The following is a 17203-nucleotide window of genomic DNA, read 5'->3' as shown; positions in this document are numbered from 1 at the left end:
ATAGATCATTAGATTTGATTAGTTTGACTGTGAAACAATATTTTAAGGAGGAAATGCATGAAAAATTACCATAATTTATCATAAAAAATCCATTATGAAAGGAAATGTGCTTGCAATGTGAAATGTCCCATTATTTTTATTATTCAAAAAAAAATTATTTTGAATTATATGAAATTAATAGCAGATCTATAGAGAAAAAAAATAAAGCACAATTTACAACAGTATAAAAATTGTCACAATAAAAACATGTGTTTCAAGAAAATGTATTGCTAGAATTCAAACTTCAAATATTTTCTATTTCAATTATTAGTACCTTTAAAACTGCTATAAATAGATGTAAATAGTTGTTAATTGAGCACAAAATATTCTACCATTTATAACTTCTGCAACATGTACAAAACAGAACAATTCAACAGGGGTTATGAACGGCCCATGCAGCATACTGGTATTCACAGTTCTCTCATTCTAAAGGCCAACTATTTCTGTGGATCCACACTGACTTCTTTTAGCACCACCTCACTTGGCTTGCACCTGAGCACCACACAAGTCAAAGGTCCCATTTTTTGTCCCAAAACACAGGCCATGTCATACCCCTAAAACAAATCACAAAATGCTGAACCTGGTTGATATCATGGGTTTTGTTTTTTTATTGCTTAATTCTAATTTTTCTGCGGAATCATTTAAATCATTGGGGCCAATTTTTGCAGATTGCAGGTTTTTTGCTTATTTGTGGGGATGAAATTTCGTGGATGCTTCAGTTTTCAGTTTCAGTTAGAAAGGCCTTTTTTAAAATTTGTTTTCAACAAGGATGTAAATTCCTTGGAGATCTAGGGCCACCCATGAACACTGCGAAAATTGAGACACCACAAGTTCTAATGATTCCATAGTATTTGAAATAAATGTCAGTTATTCTATTTATACATGTTTAATTTTTTTAATGAGTTATGTGTTTCTGTAAATGTTTAAGCAAAAACATATTTACATTTAAAATGTTCGAGATAATTAATTTCACTAGAGAAAAAGCTGAAAATGTTCACGTTATATTATGTCGCAGAAGAAGCAACAACGCACAAAAACAGATAGCAATATGTAATAGGGTGACTCAGGTGGGTGATCTACAAATGGGATATGTTTACAAACATACATAAATACAGTCACTTATTGTCGCTAAACAAGCCCACTTCAGCTTTAATCTAAGGTGAGCTAAAAATGAATCAAACTACCGTATATGCTCGCTTATAAGTCGGTATTTTGGGAGTAGAAATTTGAATAAAAAGTAGGGGTCCGACTTATAGGCGTGACATACAATCAGATAATTTTTCCACTGAGTAAAACTTCGTTTTTGGGTGCCATTTTGCTTCCAACTTTTTACTTGCGATCCCTATATTTGACATTTTTATTTTTTAATTACTAAAAAGATAAACACTTAATAAATACATTGAAAGTTTCAACTGTATTTCTTAAAATATGAACAAGGTGTATTTAATAGTATTTTTTATTTAAACAGGCAATTATTTACGCCTGAGGTGATAATAGCTGTAGGTATAACTGTACTTAAAACAACACAAGCCAACACTGAGTTTAGGAGGCTAATTACCAACCCTAATCAGTCAATAGGGGATAAAATCACTGTCATTTTATTTCCAGTAGCATTTAAAATAGTTTTTGAGCTATAATCTAGTTGTAATGAGTGTTTAAAAAATATAATGGCGTCCAAAATCGTAAGTTACAAACTTCAAGAAAGATAACTCTGTTTACAGAAAACAATTAAAAAACATGGCGTCTAAAAGCGATCTAGTGGGATTACAAAACAGCAATTTCTGTTTTATACTTAAAGAATTAAACACAAGAATAATTGCTGGTCTGTTAAAAAAAATAAAGATCGTTTTATATTTATTCATAATAAATTACACATGAGGTGATAATAGCTATATTGGTGGCTGTAGGTGGCATGTCACCTAAAACAACACAAGCTAACACACCACTTTTAAAAGGGGCTATACCATCTTCATCAGTCAACAGGGGATCGAAATCACTATCATTTTATTTTCAATAGTATTTTAAATATTTTTATAGCTTACACCAAGTTTTCATCAGTGTATCAATAAAAAAAAAATGGCGACCTAAATCGAAAGTTACTCATCCAGGATAGATGTCTTAACTGAACACAACACTTTTAAAATGCATTGTATCTAGAAATGATAACAGAGGGGTCAAACACCAATATTTTTTATGTAGAATATAGTCATGCTTGATAAAATGTGCTTATTTGATTGGCAATCTGTAGACTGATTATCCAGAAAAAATTACCCGACTTATAAGAGGGTCAATGGCAAAATCTTGAAAATAAACTTGAAAAATGGCAACCGACTTATAGGCGAGTATATACGGTAAAGCTTGATTTTAGTCTCCATTTCTTTCACAAGAATGACAAAATAAATGTTTTCCAAACAAAATCAATGAATTCAGTCTGTACACTTGCCCTGGAAGTGACCTGATTATAACATATTAGGGTTAGAAAAGGGGTCGATCTGTAGGTGTTCACCTAGGTCTGAGAGTCCCAGTGACTCATGACATTTACTTAAGTCTTGTTTATCTAGACTCGACACAGGAAGCGTTTCTACTGGTATTACAGCAAAATTAGAAGTTAGAGCAATGTTATGTAAACATCAGCACATAAATAGATGTTCAGAGGGTAATGGATTCAATCAGTATTTCCCAGATTTTTTTTCTTTTGTTTTTATCCTTTTTGAAGCCATAGTACATACCGTAATGGCATGACCTTATAAAAAATATATAGAACAGAATGTAAAATTTTGATGAAGAAATAAGGTTCTAAAAATTCTTACATATTTGATATATAATAAAGTAATTTAAAGACTTAAAAAACAAAATAGTTTATTTTTTAGTCCTGTACATGTAGTATAATGATGTAAGGAATCAAAACAATGTAAGAAAGGGTAATAACAATTAATGGGAATCTATCGTACAAGCCAACACACACACACAGAAAGATCTATTAATTGTGGTATGCATGAACTTTTTTATGTTTTCCAGATTTCTTTCAATGATTCTGAGCAAAATGAAACTATAATAATATAGATGCTAGCATCTGAGGTACTCTTTAAGCAGTAAAGACATACTTATGTGGTAAAAGGTAGATGATCTGATCGAGTTAATACCTGTACAGGTGAATTTAAAAAAAATATTAACTTACTTCAAGTCGTAATATCTTCTTAAAGATTATCGATAAAGAATTTTTGTTAACTTAAAAAAGAGTCTGTACAGTGAAATTCATGGAATTGTGTTGTGTTATTCACGTGTCCTAGGTAAAAAATTTTGGATACATTATGTAGCAAGAGGCCCACAGGCCACATCATTTACCTGAGTAACAACCTCTTTTGATCCTCAATTTTCATTAGATTTTTTCTACATCTATAAAAATATATCTGATATGAAATTGGACCATTCACTCCCATTAAAATCTCTCTCTCTGGGAACATGGTATGAATTTATCTGAAAATTCTGTATACTAATTTTACTTGTTTGTACATGTATATTCATATCCTTCGGTAGTGAATAATCTAGAAAAACCAGTGGAAACACAGTTTTTCAAGATCATGCATGCAAGGTTTTCTGCAGTCACTGGGACTTCAAAAGAATTGTTATCATACTCCAACTAGATTTACTTCAAAGACCTTATCTGAGTTATCACCGCACACTTTGAGTAAACAACACTTACTTCTTGACTCTGAGAGGCATCAGGCAGAAGTTCTTCTATACTACACTGGAGAAGCTGTTTAAGATAGAGGTTTCCATGACTGATGAGTTTAATTCAGTGGTTTTCCTATCAGATTACATTAATTTACTGATCTTCTCACTACCTCAATTAATTTCTTTTGATTACACTCAAATTAAAAATTTGGGAAATGATGAAGCAATAACATTGTAACAATGTCTAATGATTTCACTGACATACTTAAGTTATCACATGAGAATATAGCAATATTTACATTGTCAACTTGCATCAATGTAAAACTGTCTTTCTTTCTTTTACAAAACTTCAAATTAAGTGCTGTAGATTCATATCTTTATCCCAGTTCTTAATTCTGCTGGGTTTTTTTTATGAAATTGCATGAATACAAAATCATGCACACCAAACTTTTGATAAAACATCACAAAAGTGATAAAAATTATAATAGCCTGATTCAAAATTCATGAGGGTTGCTATTTTGCGATTTTACATAGATATTAATTCCTCGTATGTAATTATGAATCTACAGTAGGGCTTACCAAAACCTGGTTTATTCATCATCAAAATTTTGAACTTGTACCTCAACAGACACCTTTGATTCTGGTGGTAATGGTTGGCTCACATGACCTACTGGTGTTGAGTCACATTTTGAAGTTCCGGACAGGAACACCACCAACTTCATCCGGGTCTGGGGCTTCCTCACGACCTCCTTACAACTCAGACATACAAGTTGTCTTGAAAAAGCACCGAAATAAAAAGTGTATACAAGTTGATCATTAAAACAATTTAATCTGCGTGCGGACTGGTAGAAGAAAGGACTGACACACAGAGACACATAGACAGGCCTACAGGTAGTAATCACATCCACACAAAAAAGGTCATCATTATTTGTTCATTAGAGCAGAATATTAAACAACTAAACAAGAAGACAACCTAATTCACTTCTCTTCTACCAAGAAGGAAAAAAATTTGACATTGCCTTTCAAAGAAGTTATATCAGTGTGTTAAAAGTCATGCTGGGTTCTTTGCTGGGTTCTTTACAGTGATTCATAGTCCTGCAAGTCTGCTTTTTACTGGATTGAAATGATGTTATAATTGCTGTAAAAGTGGTAATTTATGCTGGTGGTTAAAAATGCATTTTCTATCATAAATAAAACTATAGTGGTTATTATAATAAAATAGTGCCTTTTTGGAAGGGTAACAGTTGAATTTGATGGATGGGTATTATAAACGTGGATGAGGGTTTTACTACACTAAAGTTTTGGTTTTGTTACGCAGTTTTAAGCTGCCAGCTAATGTAAATTTCAATAACATGTTAATAACCACTTTTACAGTAAGTCTAGTACTAACTAGCATGAAGTGGTAATCCATAAGTGGCAGTACTTACTGACATGAGGTGGTAATCCATAATTTTGGTGGCAGTACTTACTGGCTTAAAGGGGCTAATCCATAAGTTTGGTGGTAGTACTTGCTGGCTTGAGGGGGTAATTCATAAGTTTGGTGGTAGTACTTGGTGGCTTGAGGGGGTAATTCATAAGTTTGGTAGTGGTACTTACTGGCTTGAAGGGGTAATTAATAAGTTTGGTGGTGGTACTTACTGGATAGAAGGGATAATTAATAAGTTTGGTGGTGGTACTTACTAGCTTGAAGGGGTAATTAATAAGTTTGGTGGTGGTACTTCCTGGCTTGAAGGGGTAATTAATAAGTGTGGTGGTGTTACTTACTGGCTTGAGGAGGTAATTCATAAGTTTGGTGGTGGTACTTACTGGCTTGAGGGGGTAATTTATAAGTCTGGTGGTTGTACTAACTGGCTTAAGGGGAGGTAATTCATAAGACTTGTGGTGGTACTTACTGGCTTGAAGGGATAATTATAAGTTTGGCTGTGGTACTTTCTGGCTTGAGGAGGTAATTCGTAAGTTTGGTGGTGGTACTTACTGGCTTGAAGGGGGTAATTAATAAGTTTGGTGGTGGTACTTTCTGGCTTGAGGTGGTAATTATAAGTTTGGTAGTGGTACTTTCTGGCTTGAGGGGGTAATTAATAAGTCTAGTGGTGGTACTTACTGGCTTGAAGGGGGTAATTAATAAGTTTGGTGGTGGTACTTACTAGCTTGAAGGGGTAATTAATAAGTTTGGTGGTGGTACTTCCTGGCTTGAAGGGGTAATTAATAAGTTTGGTGGTGGTACTTTCTGGCTTGAGGTGGTAATTATAATTTGGTGGTGGTACTTACTGGCTTGAAGGGGTAATTAATAAGTGTGGTGGTGTTACTTACTGGCTTGAGGAGGTAATTCATAAGTTTGGTGGTGGTACTTACTGGCTTGAGGGGGTAATTTATAAGTCTGGTGGTTGTACTAACTGGCTTAAGGGGAGGTAATTCATAAGACTTGTGGTGGTACTTACTGGCTTGAAGGGGTAATTATAAGTTTGGCTGTGGTACTTTCTGGCTTGAGGAGGTAATTCGTAAGTTTGGTGGTGGTACTTACTGGCTTGAAGGGGGTAATTAATAAGTTTGGTGGTGGTACTTTCTGGCTTGAGGTGGTAATTATAAGTTTGGTAGTGGTACTTTCTGGCTTGAGGGGGTAATTAATAAGTCTAGTGGTGGTACTTACTGGCTTGAAGGGGGTAATTAATAAGTTTGGTGGTGTTACTTTCTGGCTTAAGGTGGTAATTATAAGTTTGGTGGTACTTACAGCTTGAAGGGGTAATTATAAGTTTGGTGGTGGTACTTTCTGGCTTGAGGGGGTAATTCATAAGTCTAGTGGTGGTACTTACTGGCTTGAGGGGGTTATTCATAAGTTTGGTGGTGGTACTTACTGGCTTGGTGGTGGTACTTACTGGCTTGAGGTGTCCTGGGCCAGGTTTTCTTGCTTGCACCGGTCACAGACCTCCCAGCTGTAGGCCGAGTTCTCATCCACACCACAAACAGTACCTGGTGAATCAAGATAAAGGCCAATCAGCATTTATTCTGCGACACGATGTACAGTGCAATTAACTTGAATTGAAGTTTCTAGGGTGTGTGGATTATCCAACTTTGTTCCAGCTAGAAGATGTATATTTATTTATAAAATTTGGAAATATACATATTTACCTTTTATGACTATTGAATATGCTCTTGAAACACATGTATTAATTGTTTTACTTTATATAATATAAAGTGATGTACAAATACATAATAACAAGTCCAGTTATAGCTACCAAATATCATAGTTTGAATTGGATAAATTTGTGGGATATTGCTTTGAACATTCAGTACTGAGAATAATTATAAATTTTTTTAAACCTCTTTAAGACACAAATCAACTACTACACAGCCTCCTCTATATCAGTAAATTTACTTTATCACTGAAACTGAAAATTGACGGACTTTACAAAAATATTTTCAGGGATGCCCCCCCTCCCCCAAATAACTTTGCTTCATTTCGATCAAAATCCCTGAATTCTGGATGATTCAACATACATCTGAATCCTCATAAACAACCAAATTATCATGTTTTTAAAAACATCTTCAATTTGAGGCATTACTTTTACATGTAATTGATGTAACGCATTAGTTACCAGTTACACTGCAAAGATCCAAAACAGATAGCTCAGCATTTATAGGTAAAAGGTCAACGTCACATGATGTGACGGATTCAGTGTTTTGAGGGATTACACAGCTGTACTTGTCACAGGCCATCTTACCTGTAAAGGTAAATGAAATAAAGTCAGATTCTGAATCAAATTTAATGCAGAATTAATTTTTCACTATTAACAGTATGAAGTCATATCTATGTATTCTATTTCATTGCACAGAACAAAGTTCAATGCTACAACCACTGCCATAACAAAATTAGAAAAAAGCAAAATAGAACCTAAATGGTAAGTAACATCTCGGAACATCCATGTTTTGTTTCTCATTTCATTCAGTTCTGGTAGACAGAAGCCCTCTATCGTTGTCATAGTAACGTATTTGGGATCAGAGGAATCTCTTACATACAGAATAGACCTGTGGGATCTCCTGACATCTGAACTTGGGAGACTCTCCTTGACCTCAGACTGAAAATAACATAAGTAAACACTATATAACATCAAGTTCACACTTTATACCAGATGTTACCTACTTAATCACTAAATAACATATGGTAAACACTATATAACTTAAGGTACACACATAAAAAAACTTGAGGTACACACCCATATAACATAAGGTACATGCCCAAATAACATAAGGTACACACTATATAACATTAGGTTCACTCTATATTACAGAAGGCAGTGTGAGAAATTAACGGTAGACCGATAGACAAAATCTATAGAAAATATGCCCGGTCTATAGTAACTCGAATATCTGTAGATCAACTTGTCTATAGAACGAACGCAGCCTGTCGTCTAGTCAATTGAATGTTTTACTCAATACCTTTTTAAATACACTGCAATAAGAAGCAGAATGTAATTGCCATGTGCTATTTAAAAGTCAAAAACAATATTCAGAGCATGTCATTTTTTGACAAAATGAAGTATTCACAAGGTGCTAGACCTGGGAGAAAAAAACTGGATAGTCATACACCATTCTAGTTTTCGCATTCGTGGACCCAGACTGCACATCTGGAATTCATGACCGACATTCAGTTTTCCTTACGTTGTCTTAGATTCTGCGCTTTTGTATCGTGTTATCTACAGTATTCAAGGGAATAGGGTATTTTATATATCTATTTTCCTTTACTTTATCTGAGTTTATTTGATTGGTATTACAAAATAATCATAAATAAATAAATACAGGCAATGTCACTGTGTATGGGTTTAGAGCCGAGCACTCTTCACCATGTTCTATAGAAAGAGTTCCTATTGTGATGTGAAGTACCAGATTATTTCACCATGTTCACCCTGAATAAAATTACATTACAAATAAAGAATAATATTTGTTGTTGTTTTTGGTCTATAGGAAATCAGTCAGGTCTATAGATTTTGAAAATGTTGTAGACCGATTGTCTATAGTACAAAAAAGTTAATTTCGCACACTGAGAAGGTACACTATATACATGTAACATAAGGTACACATTATATAACATAAGATACACACTATATAACACAAGGTTTACTAAATAACATAATGTACACTCTATAATTTATAACATAAAATTCACTTTATATTACAGAAAGTACACATTACAAATAAGGTACACAGTACTACACACAATATAACATAAGATACACACAATATAACATAAGGTACAAACTATATAACATAAGGTACACACAATATAACATAAGGTACACACTATATAACATAAGGTACAAACTATATAACATTTGGTACACACAATATAACATAAGGTACACACTATATAACATAAGGTACACACAATATAACATAAGGTACACACAATATAACATAAGGTACACACTATATAACATAAGGTACACACTATATAACATCAGGTACACACTATATAACATTGGGTACATACACTATAACATAAGGTACACACTATATAACATAAGGTACAAACTATATAACATAAGGTACACACAATATAACATAAGGTACACACTATATAACATAAGGTACACACTACATAACAGAAGTTACACACTATATAACATTAGGTACACATTATATAACATTAAGTACACACTATATAACACACTATATAACATTAGGTACACACAATTTAACATAAGGTACAACAGAGGGTTCACATTAATAACATTAGGTAAATACTTCATAAAATAAGGTACACCCTACATAACATTAGGTACACACTATATAACATAAGGTACACACTATATAACATAAGGTACACACTATATAACATAAGGTACACACTATATAACATAAGGTACACACTATATAACATAAGGTACACACTATATAAAATAAGATGCACACTATATAACATAAGGTACACACTTATATATCAAAAGGTACTGGTTTACACTATATAACAGACGGTACACACCTATATAACAGAAGGTACATACTATATAACTTAAGGTACACACTATATAAAATAAGGTACACACTATATAACAGAAGGTACAAAGAAACATCTGTCTTCTATTACACTATGGGTTTCTAGACAGTGGATTCTAATACTTTGTGAGTTTCTACTTATCGTTTGGAACAAAAAATGTGAGGCCAACTTCAAATGCTTAGCTTGCTACTGAGATCAAACATGTTTTTTGGTGTACAGGTGTATTAGATTCTTATATGGTGAATTTGTTACATAATCATACACTATTTATCATTTTGTTGAGCAGAGGGTGATATAAAACAGAACCAGTACTCACCATATTAAGACTGAGGATCACTGTACAACAAATAGAAACTCGCTCTTGGTCCTCCTGCAAACAGCAAGAAGAAAATTATATGTCAACTGTACAACATCCACAGCTTGACAAAACAACTTCATGTTTGAAGGAAAAAATGCTAGCAAGAAAGACTTTGGGTATGCGGAACAAAATCCATTCCCTCATTAGATCCCACTTACTGTAGATTCCAAATTAAACACCAGGAATTAATTTCTGCATAAAACGCAAGAGGGAACTCTCGCGGATTTTAAAATCTCGCTTTTATTTTTAAGATAGTTTTGAACTATAGAAAATTATAACAAACAATTGGTTATAGTGTTAATATATTCTTGCCATTTGATACAAAACAGCAGAATCGCAAATTAAGTACTCGCATAATATAAGGAATTTTCAATAATATATATGGATATCTCTTATCCTATTCATTGTAAAATAAGGAAAACCCGTACTTGACCAAGATGTGTTAGCCTCGTTATCCTCTCTTTGACCACTGATCTATCCTTCTCCGTGGGTATAATTATCATCCCTTCTTCACTGGCTGCTTCTTTCATTACATAACAAAAGGCTGGAGCTGATGTTCTATGGAACTGTACATGGATAAATGATACATTGTTAATGCCTTAACAAGCATGAATTTCCAACTTTTTAATTGTAAAGGTTTATATTTAATAACTCTTTGGTCTTAGGATTAAAAAAAAAGCTGCAAAACTGTAGCATTTAAGTTTTCAATTTTCATTATTAAAAATTTTAATTTATGATATGTATTCAATATCTCTAAAACCATGGAAACAGATATTTAATGACAATCCCAAATAAGCTATTCCACTAACTGTAAACCAAATTTTTATTCATGTGAGCGAAATTTTTGCAAGGTTCGTAAGAGCCTCTTTGTTGCAAATATTTCTCGCCACAAACCAGTGCTCAAATGTCTTTGGTAATCTTTTTCCAGGAAAACTACATCATAATTGGTAAATAAATCGACATGAACCAGTTTATCTCTGGTTTGTCACAAAATAAGGTCACAAATAAAAGTTGGTTAACAGTATTGTATACAATCCTGATAACCAACTTTTATTCACAATGACCTTATTTCGTGATTTTCAGCATTGTGCATATACCTGTGAAATACTATTGGACTCCTCAGAACCTGCTGTACTCTCTTCCATGCTGGGAGTTGATGAGGCTGTGTTTGACACACATTTATCACTCCAAAGTCTGTCAATCACAGAAAAAAGGGCAGGCTCCCTGAAATCATGGAATATTTACCTTTATCGACCCTTTCTATAAACAATTTGCTACTGGTAGTTGAATTCAAAGTTCACTTTTAACTGGCATACATTTACTGGCATAAAAAATGTAACTGTACAATTCCAAAACAATCCCTTTATGAATACATACACAAGAAATAAGTTTCCAAATCATTTACCTGTCTCGGGTAGCCCTACACTGGACGGTGATTCCCCCAAACACATAAATCAGCCCCTCCCCTCTCTGTAACACTGAGGGAAAGCGCATCTCTGCATTCTCAGGACAAAATATCTGGCACATGGTACCATGGCTGTCCTCTATAAGTAGGGAGTACCTAACAAATAACAAAGTCAGGAATGGTAATCAGAGATTTCTAATGTGTCGTTCCTTTTTTTAAACATTAAACATGTAGCTATTCCAAATTCTTCTTTATGGAATACTGTAGAATCATCATTGATTGTTACAATATTAGTGGCTTTTGTGGGTAACCTTTGTCCACGAATTTACATCTCTTAGAACTTGTATACAATTGTTTGTTTTATATTTATAAAATTATCCTGATTATATTACCAATAAAATTAAGTCCCCACGAACAAGGAAAGTTTTGGCTACCCTAAAACATTGACCCCAAGAATAAAAATTATTCCACAGTACATGTACTCAATACAATTTGCATTCAATTACATTTTAGCTACATGTATTTATAACCAATTTGTATTCAACTTGAATGAAGATTTACTATACGTCAATGATACCGTTTCTCTGAGGGTAAGCCTTTAGTGTTAAAACAAAAGACCCTAAGGACTCTCCCCTGGAGCCTGGTGCTGGGGTCGTGACAGTCCACCCACTCCAGTACAGAGCTTTTGGTTCGTCTCGTCCTCACAGAAGCACTCTGAGTGGCTGGAATGGTAGCAAGGGCAGATAACTGGTCATCACCTTCTTCTGAGTCTTTTTCTGACTAAAAAATTTGTAAAATTGAATTCTAGGCTTTTATCGTAAGTTATCAAAATTGATAAATTTTTCAAATGCTCAAAGATTAATTGAATCCAGTGTCCTTCACCTTGCTTGAAAATAGTCCTGGAATACCTGGATTCAGGTGAGCGGGACAGGTAGTGGGGGAGAAGACGAGCCCTACAACAGACAGAGCGGTCAGTGACAGGTCCTGTGATATTGTTTGTATTATCTGGATGTGAGCAACTTATTTTAAGAAGTCTTAACTGTCCGTAATACTTATACCCAAACAATTCACTAGACTACAACTGACCAGAGACACAGGGGCACTTCCACACTCCGTGTATCACCCTCACAACCTCACGGCTGTCTTTGGACCTAGTGTCAGTTTGACACAATGTCGTCTCCGTCTGATCTTTGGGAGGAGTGATACAGTAATTAGAACAAAGCAGTACCAGCTCTGATGTGTGTTTCAATCTTATCTGCTGCCTGCAAATATACAACGTAGAATGCATTATCCAACCTCAGTTCTTTCAGATTTTATGTTCTTTCAAATTAACCTCACAAAAATCTTTCATACTTCAGATTATGAAGCTGAATAAATTTATTGTAACTATCAAGTACCGGTAAGTTTACATGATCAACTGCTTTTTAGTCCCCTTCCGGTTTTCACCAGAGGGGACTATAGCTTTCCTCTGCATCTGTCAGTCCATCTGTCTGTCTGTCCATCTGTCCATCCATCCGTCTGTCTGTCTGTCTGTATGTATTACCGTCCGTCCGTCCGTCTGTCTGTCCCACTTCAGTTTTCCACACTTTTTTTCTTTATGCGTTTGAGGAATAATATGAAAGGACTATGTGCAGTATGGTCAAATATCTGCCCCCGATTTCAACCAATTTTTAAATAGTATCGTATAAAAATCAAATCTTCACAAATCATTGTATAGAGGATGCCTATAACTTTAATCTTGATTTTAGTCATCATTGCTCATTCGCTGTTTCTCTATGTCACCTAAATGACCTAATTCCCGCAAATTTGCAAACAAATGAAAATATTCTTATTTTTGCTCTATATTTTGCATTCAGAAGTATAGAGCACAGGTCTGCTCAAGTGCGATTTTAACATATGTTTTTCTTCAGATAGTTATACAAATTATACTAAAAAATTGCACTTGAGCAAGCCTGCGCTCGATGTTTCCCAGTCGAAAAACCATCTTAAAACACCCATATTTTGCTAAAAAGCATCAATTTATCAAAATAATGCAATCTTCATGACGTCATTTCTACATTATGACATCACTGTGGTGATAACCTTTTACACCTTTATTTTCAATATGATTTTAACTATCTTTCACCTTATTTTTACAGCTCTTTCAAAAACTTTGATTTTGGGGGCAAAAAATGCATAAAACCGCACATAGTCTTTTGCTGAACAGCTTCAAAATGTCAAACTACAGATCAAGTTTACACTTTTGTGGTATCTGGTTGACATATTTTCGAGAAAATTAATTTTTTATATTCCAGTTTTTTAATGTTCGGGGTCGTTATTGGGTTCGATGTGTATTGAATAAACAAGGAAAGTATGTAGTCATTAATAATATCGTGCATTACATGGACCATTCCTTTTATTGTTTCTAACAAACAAATAAGTTCTGTAAAATGGTGTCAAGCATTGTGTTGTAAATATTTAATCGACGGGTTGGCCTGTTGATTCAGGGTACAGAAGATGGTAAGAAATGATATTCTGCATAACAGTGCATTGTTTTCACAATTTTCTACAAACCGGTAGGGGACGTATATTGCTTAAGCAATACTCTCAGAATGCTTGTTTAATATATCAGTAAGTTTACATGAATTATCAACTGCTTTTTAAAAATATCAATAAGCCTACATGAATAATCAACTGTTTTTTAAAAATATCAGTAAGCCTAATGGTCAACTGCTTTATAAAAATATCAGTAAGCCTAATGGTCAAGTGCTACTGGGGTATATAAAAATACATTGAAATAAACCACTCACCACGGAGCGAACACCTGGACACTGTTTCCCTCCTGTAGTGACTGGTCATAAAGAAACAGAACCAGCTGTTCTGTGAGGGATTCTCCTTCCTCCTGTATGCAGTGGGCCAGTTGTAGAGAGAAGAGGGGCTCCAGGCGCAGGATCTTCAGGGACAAGGACTTAGTGCCAGTGTCTGCTAGTGACCAAGAAAGAAGTCAATCAGTCACAATACATACATGTACATCTATCTAACACAGACGCATCACAGTATATTATCAATTTTGTTTTGGTTGGACATAATCGGATCATTTAAAACATTTCTCTCTGTTCAAATGGAAAAATAAAATTTAAATTAGGAAAAAGAATTTCAAGAGGCAAATGTCAATACTTGGCCTAAAATTGCTGTAGAAAATTACTGAATTCACATACTACTGGTATTAAATATGTACCAACCAGCCATTATCTGTTAACAGAGTATCATGCAACTAAACTCCTCACAAATGTCTTATTTGATTATTGTCCAAAATATTTCTATCCATAATTAAACAAACATAAGTATAAGTAAACCCTAGCCAAAGATGTACCAGGCTGGGGGGTCCTGGGGGTGGTGGACTGCTGGTGCCTGACCATGCTGATGTGTGACCGCTCTCTCCCCTTCAGACTCGACAGCTGGTCTGCCAGGCCTCCACTACAAACGTTTAACAACAATCAATCAATCAATCAATCAAGCCTACATCACAACTACTAAACAACAACAAAAAGGATTACAAAGCAATCAAATAGGCTCCACTACAACCAAATAAAGATCTCAGCTGTTACAATTAAATTTGCTACATAAATTTTTATCACTTTATTCAATATGTGTTTGTTTTTATTCTATAAATGAAAATAGTTTGTCATACTCATATAATGCATGCCCAGACGTTCTCAAAATCAAGGAGTAACACAATGAATAAAGAAGCACTAAATCATCAAGGAGTAGTGTAATGTACCGTTTGTATTTTTTCTTCTTCTTTGCGGAGTCTTCTAGTTCAGGGAATGTGACATCTTGTGAGTTTTTTGTGGGTGTTTTGAGATCTAACATCTTGACCCACTGGCTGGCCTTGACCTTCCCTCCCTGGTCAGGGCTGTGGGATTGACTGGTTGACGCTGATGTTGCTTGACTTATGCACGGGGAGGTGCAAGTGACCTGAGACAAACAAAATCTGCTGTACAATGTTATGTAAACAATTACATGTAACTTACTGATAATCATCTTTGAAATATGTCATCTACTCTAATTGCAAATAGCGTTCAAATTGTTTTCCATTATCTGGTAATTACAACCCCAAACCAAAAGCAAATCACTAAGTTCAATATAGCACATACTAATCTCCAAATAACAAAATTTATCAAAGGAGTGGACAGACTCAAAGTATTCACAATTTTAACATTGCCCAGTGTTTGCTACTGGCACCTTGTATTTTTACCTGTGTATCATTCTGAGACTCTGATGGCTGGGTCAGTATGGAGGATCTTGAATCTTCACACTCTATGTCAAATTCAATGCTCTCACCTATAGGTTCCTGTAATCATAACAAAAAAAAAATTATTTTAGCTTAACTTACTTACTCTTTAATCAACAATAAATAGTAGGAAATTTCTTCTTTCTTCATGATTATGAATATTTTATAGGTCTAAGGGACATAACCCTGCTAAGCATACCAAGTATGTAAATTAGAGCAAAAATTTAAACTGATCAAACAGTCATGAGTAAAAAAAATCTGCTTTAATCATAAGTTAACAGTATAGCATCATGCATGCACATACATGTATCAAAACTAATGCTTTTTAATTGTGTGTTAGCAAACCAAAATAAATTATAGAAAATTTTGTAAAAAACGATCCAGAATTATTAATTAAATGACCAGAATGTGCCCTGTCATTTCACTGTGGACACAAAGAACTTATATATTTTTTTCTTTTGCCCATTACTCTACTAATAACTCACACTCATCTTTAGTCTGTCTACACTGGAGTTACAAGTAGAATCATCCGAGTCACAGACCACGGTGACTTCCTCCTCCTCAGGACAAGAACTCTGCTTCCATTCCTGTTTTGTCCTCACAGAAGCTCTCTTTTCTGTACTTGACACCTTTACTTTCTTACTTCTTGAAGCTGTCCTTTGTTGACTTCTTGTGTCTTCATTTTCTTCGTCACTTGATGTCCATGAAATTATTTCCTCGACTAAGGCAATGTTCATATATAAACCATTCAATACAGTTTTAAAAAGGCAGATGTATAAGTGTATTATAAACTTATTTTAACTTTAAGATAAGATATATACACTTTTTTTTTAAAAAACCTTAATAAGCTTGAAAAACGTGACATCAAATTGGCAATTACTTTTACTAGGGTAGCTAGAGAATTGAAATGTTTCTACTGATACGGCAAACTTATCCTTTTGATTATTTGATGTTTTAAAAATGTTGATGACCCTTTTTCAACATTATAGTAACCCTGTCACTAATAAAAGTATAAAATATTCCCATGGAAGTAAATAAATTACAAAAATGTAGTACTGCATTTATTTGAAACTAACTTGGGTCATCATTCATGTCATTTTTGCTGGTATATAATCTACGAGCCCCTGGCAACCCTCTGTCCTTCTGTCGTTTCACTTGAGGTTTATCAACATCTAGACCTTCAAACCCATCACCCAATGTCCCCCAATCTCCTGGCCTTTTTCTTTTGAAAGACATCTGTGAAAAATGTAAAATTGATCAAAGAATCCACACTATAATTTGATTCGATTTCCTGAAATATTGACATACATATAAAAAAATTTGTATGATTCAAGGAAGAATCATATTTTGACGTTACCTGCGATCCGTGATATTTACTTACTTCTAATCAGACAGCCAGTCTGCAACTTTCACTTCTCGCAGTGCTCAGCCGATCAGAGTCTTGTAAGTGCTTTTTGATAA

General features: G+C 34.3%; 1 protein-coding gene across 2 annotated transcripts; it reads right to left on the bottom strand.

Moving 5' to 3' along the window:
* Nucleotides 1–246: 246 nt before the first annotated feature.
* On the bottom strand, nucleotides 247–17199 carry LOC128188109 (DNA repair-scaffolding protein-like). Of its 2 annotated transcripts, none has more exons than XM_052858952.1 (20): nucleotides 17124–17199; nucleotides 16819–16978; nucleotides 16228–16463; nucleotides 15707–15802; nucleotides 15230–15426; nucleotides 14822–14925; nucleotides 14259–14433; nucleotides 12556–12731; nucleotides 12352–12422; nucleotides 12047–12249; nucleotides 11470–11625; nucleotides 11162–11288; nucleotides 10493–10630; nucleotides 10023–10076; nucleotides 7604–7787; nucleotides 7308–7433; nucleotides 6588–6681; nucleotides 4335–4488; nucleotides 3743–3796; nucleotides 247–593 (listed from the first exon to the last, which is right to left on the bottom strand). In XM_052858952.1, the coding sequence occupies exons 2-20, from the start codon at nucleotides 16976–16978 to the stop codon at nucleotides 477–479; spliced, it is 2622 nt and encodes an 873-aa protein (XP_052714912.1). In that variant the 5' UTR covers nucleotides 17124–17199; the 3' UTR covers nucleotides 247–476. The 2 variants fall into 2 exon arrangements, with proteins under 2 accessions (XP_052714912.1, XP_052714914.1); XM_052858954.1 differs by having other exon boundaries at nucleotides 14259–14430.
* Between the last annotated feature and the right edge of the window lie 4 nt (nucleotides 17200–17203).

Source organism: Crassostrea angulata, chromosome 6, assembly GCF_025612915.1.
Source record: "Crassostrea angulata isolate pt1a10 chromosome 6, ASM2561291v2, whole genome shotgun sequence".
Classification (NCBI taxonomy): Eukaryota; Metazoa; Mollusca; class Bivalvia; order Ostreida; family Ostreidae; genus Magallana; species Magallana angulata.
The sequence above is the reverse complement of the archived record's forward strand: the minus strand, read 5'-3'. Positions and strand labels throughout refer to the sequence as shown.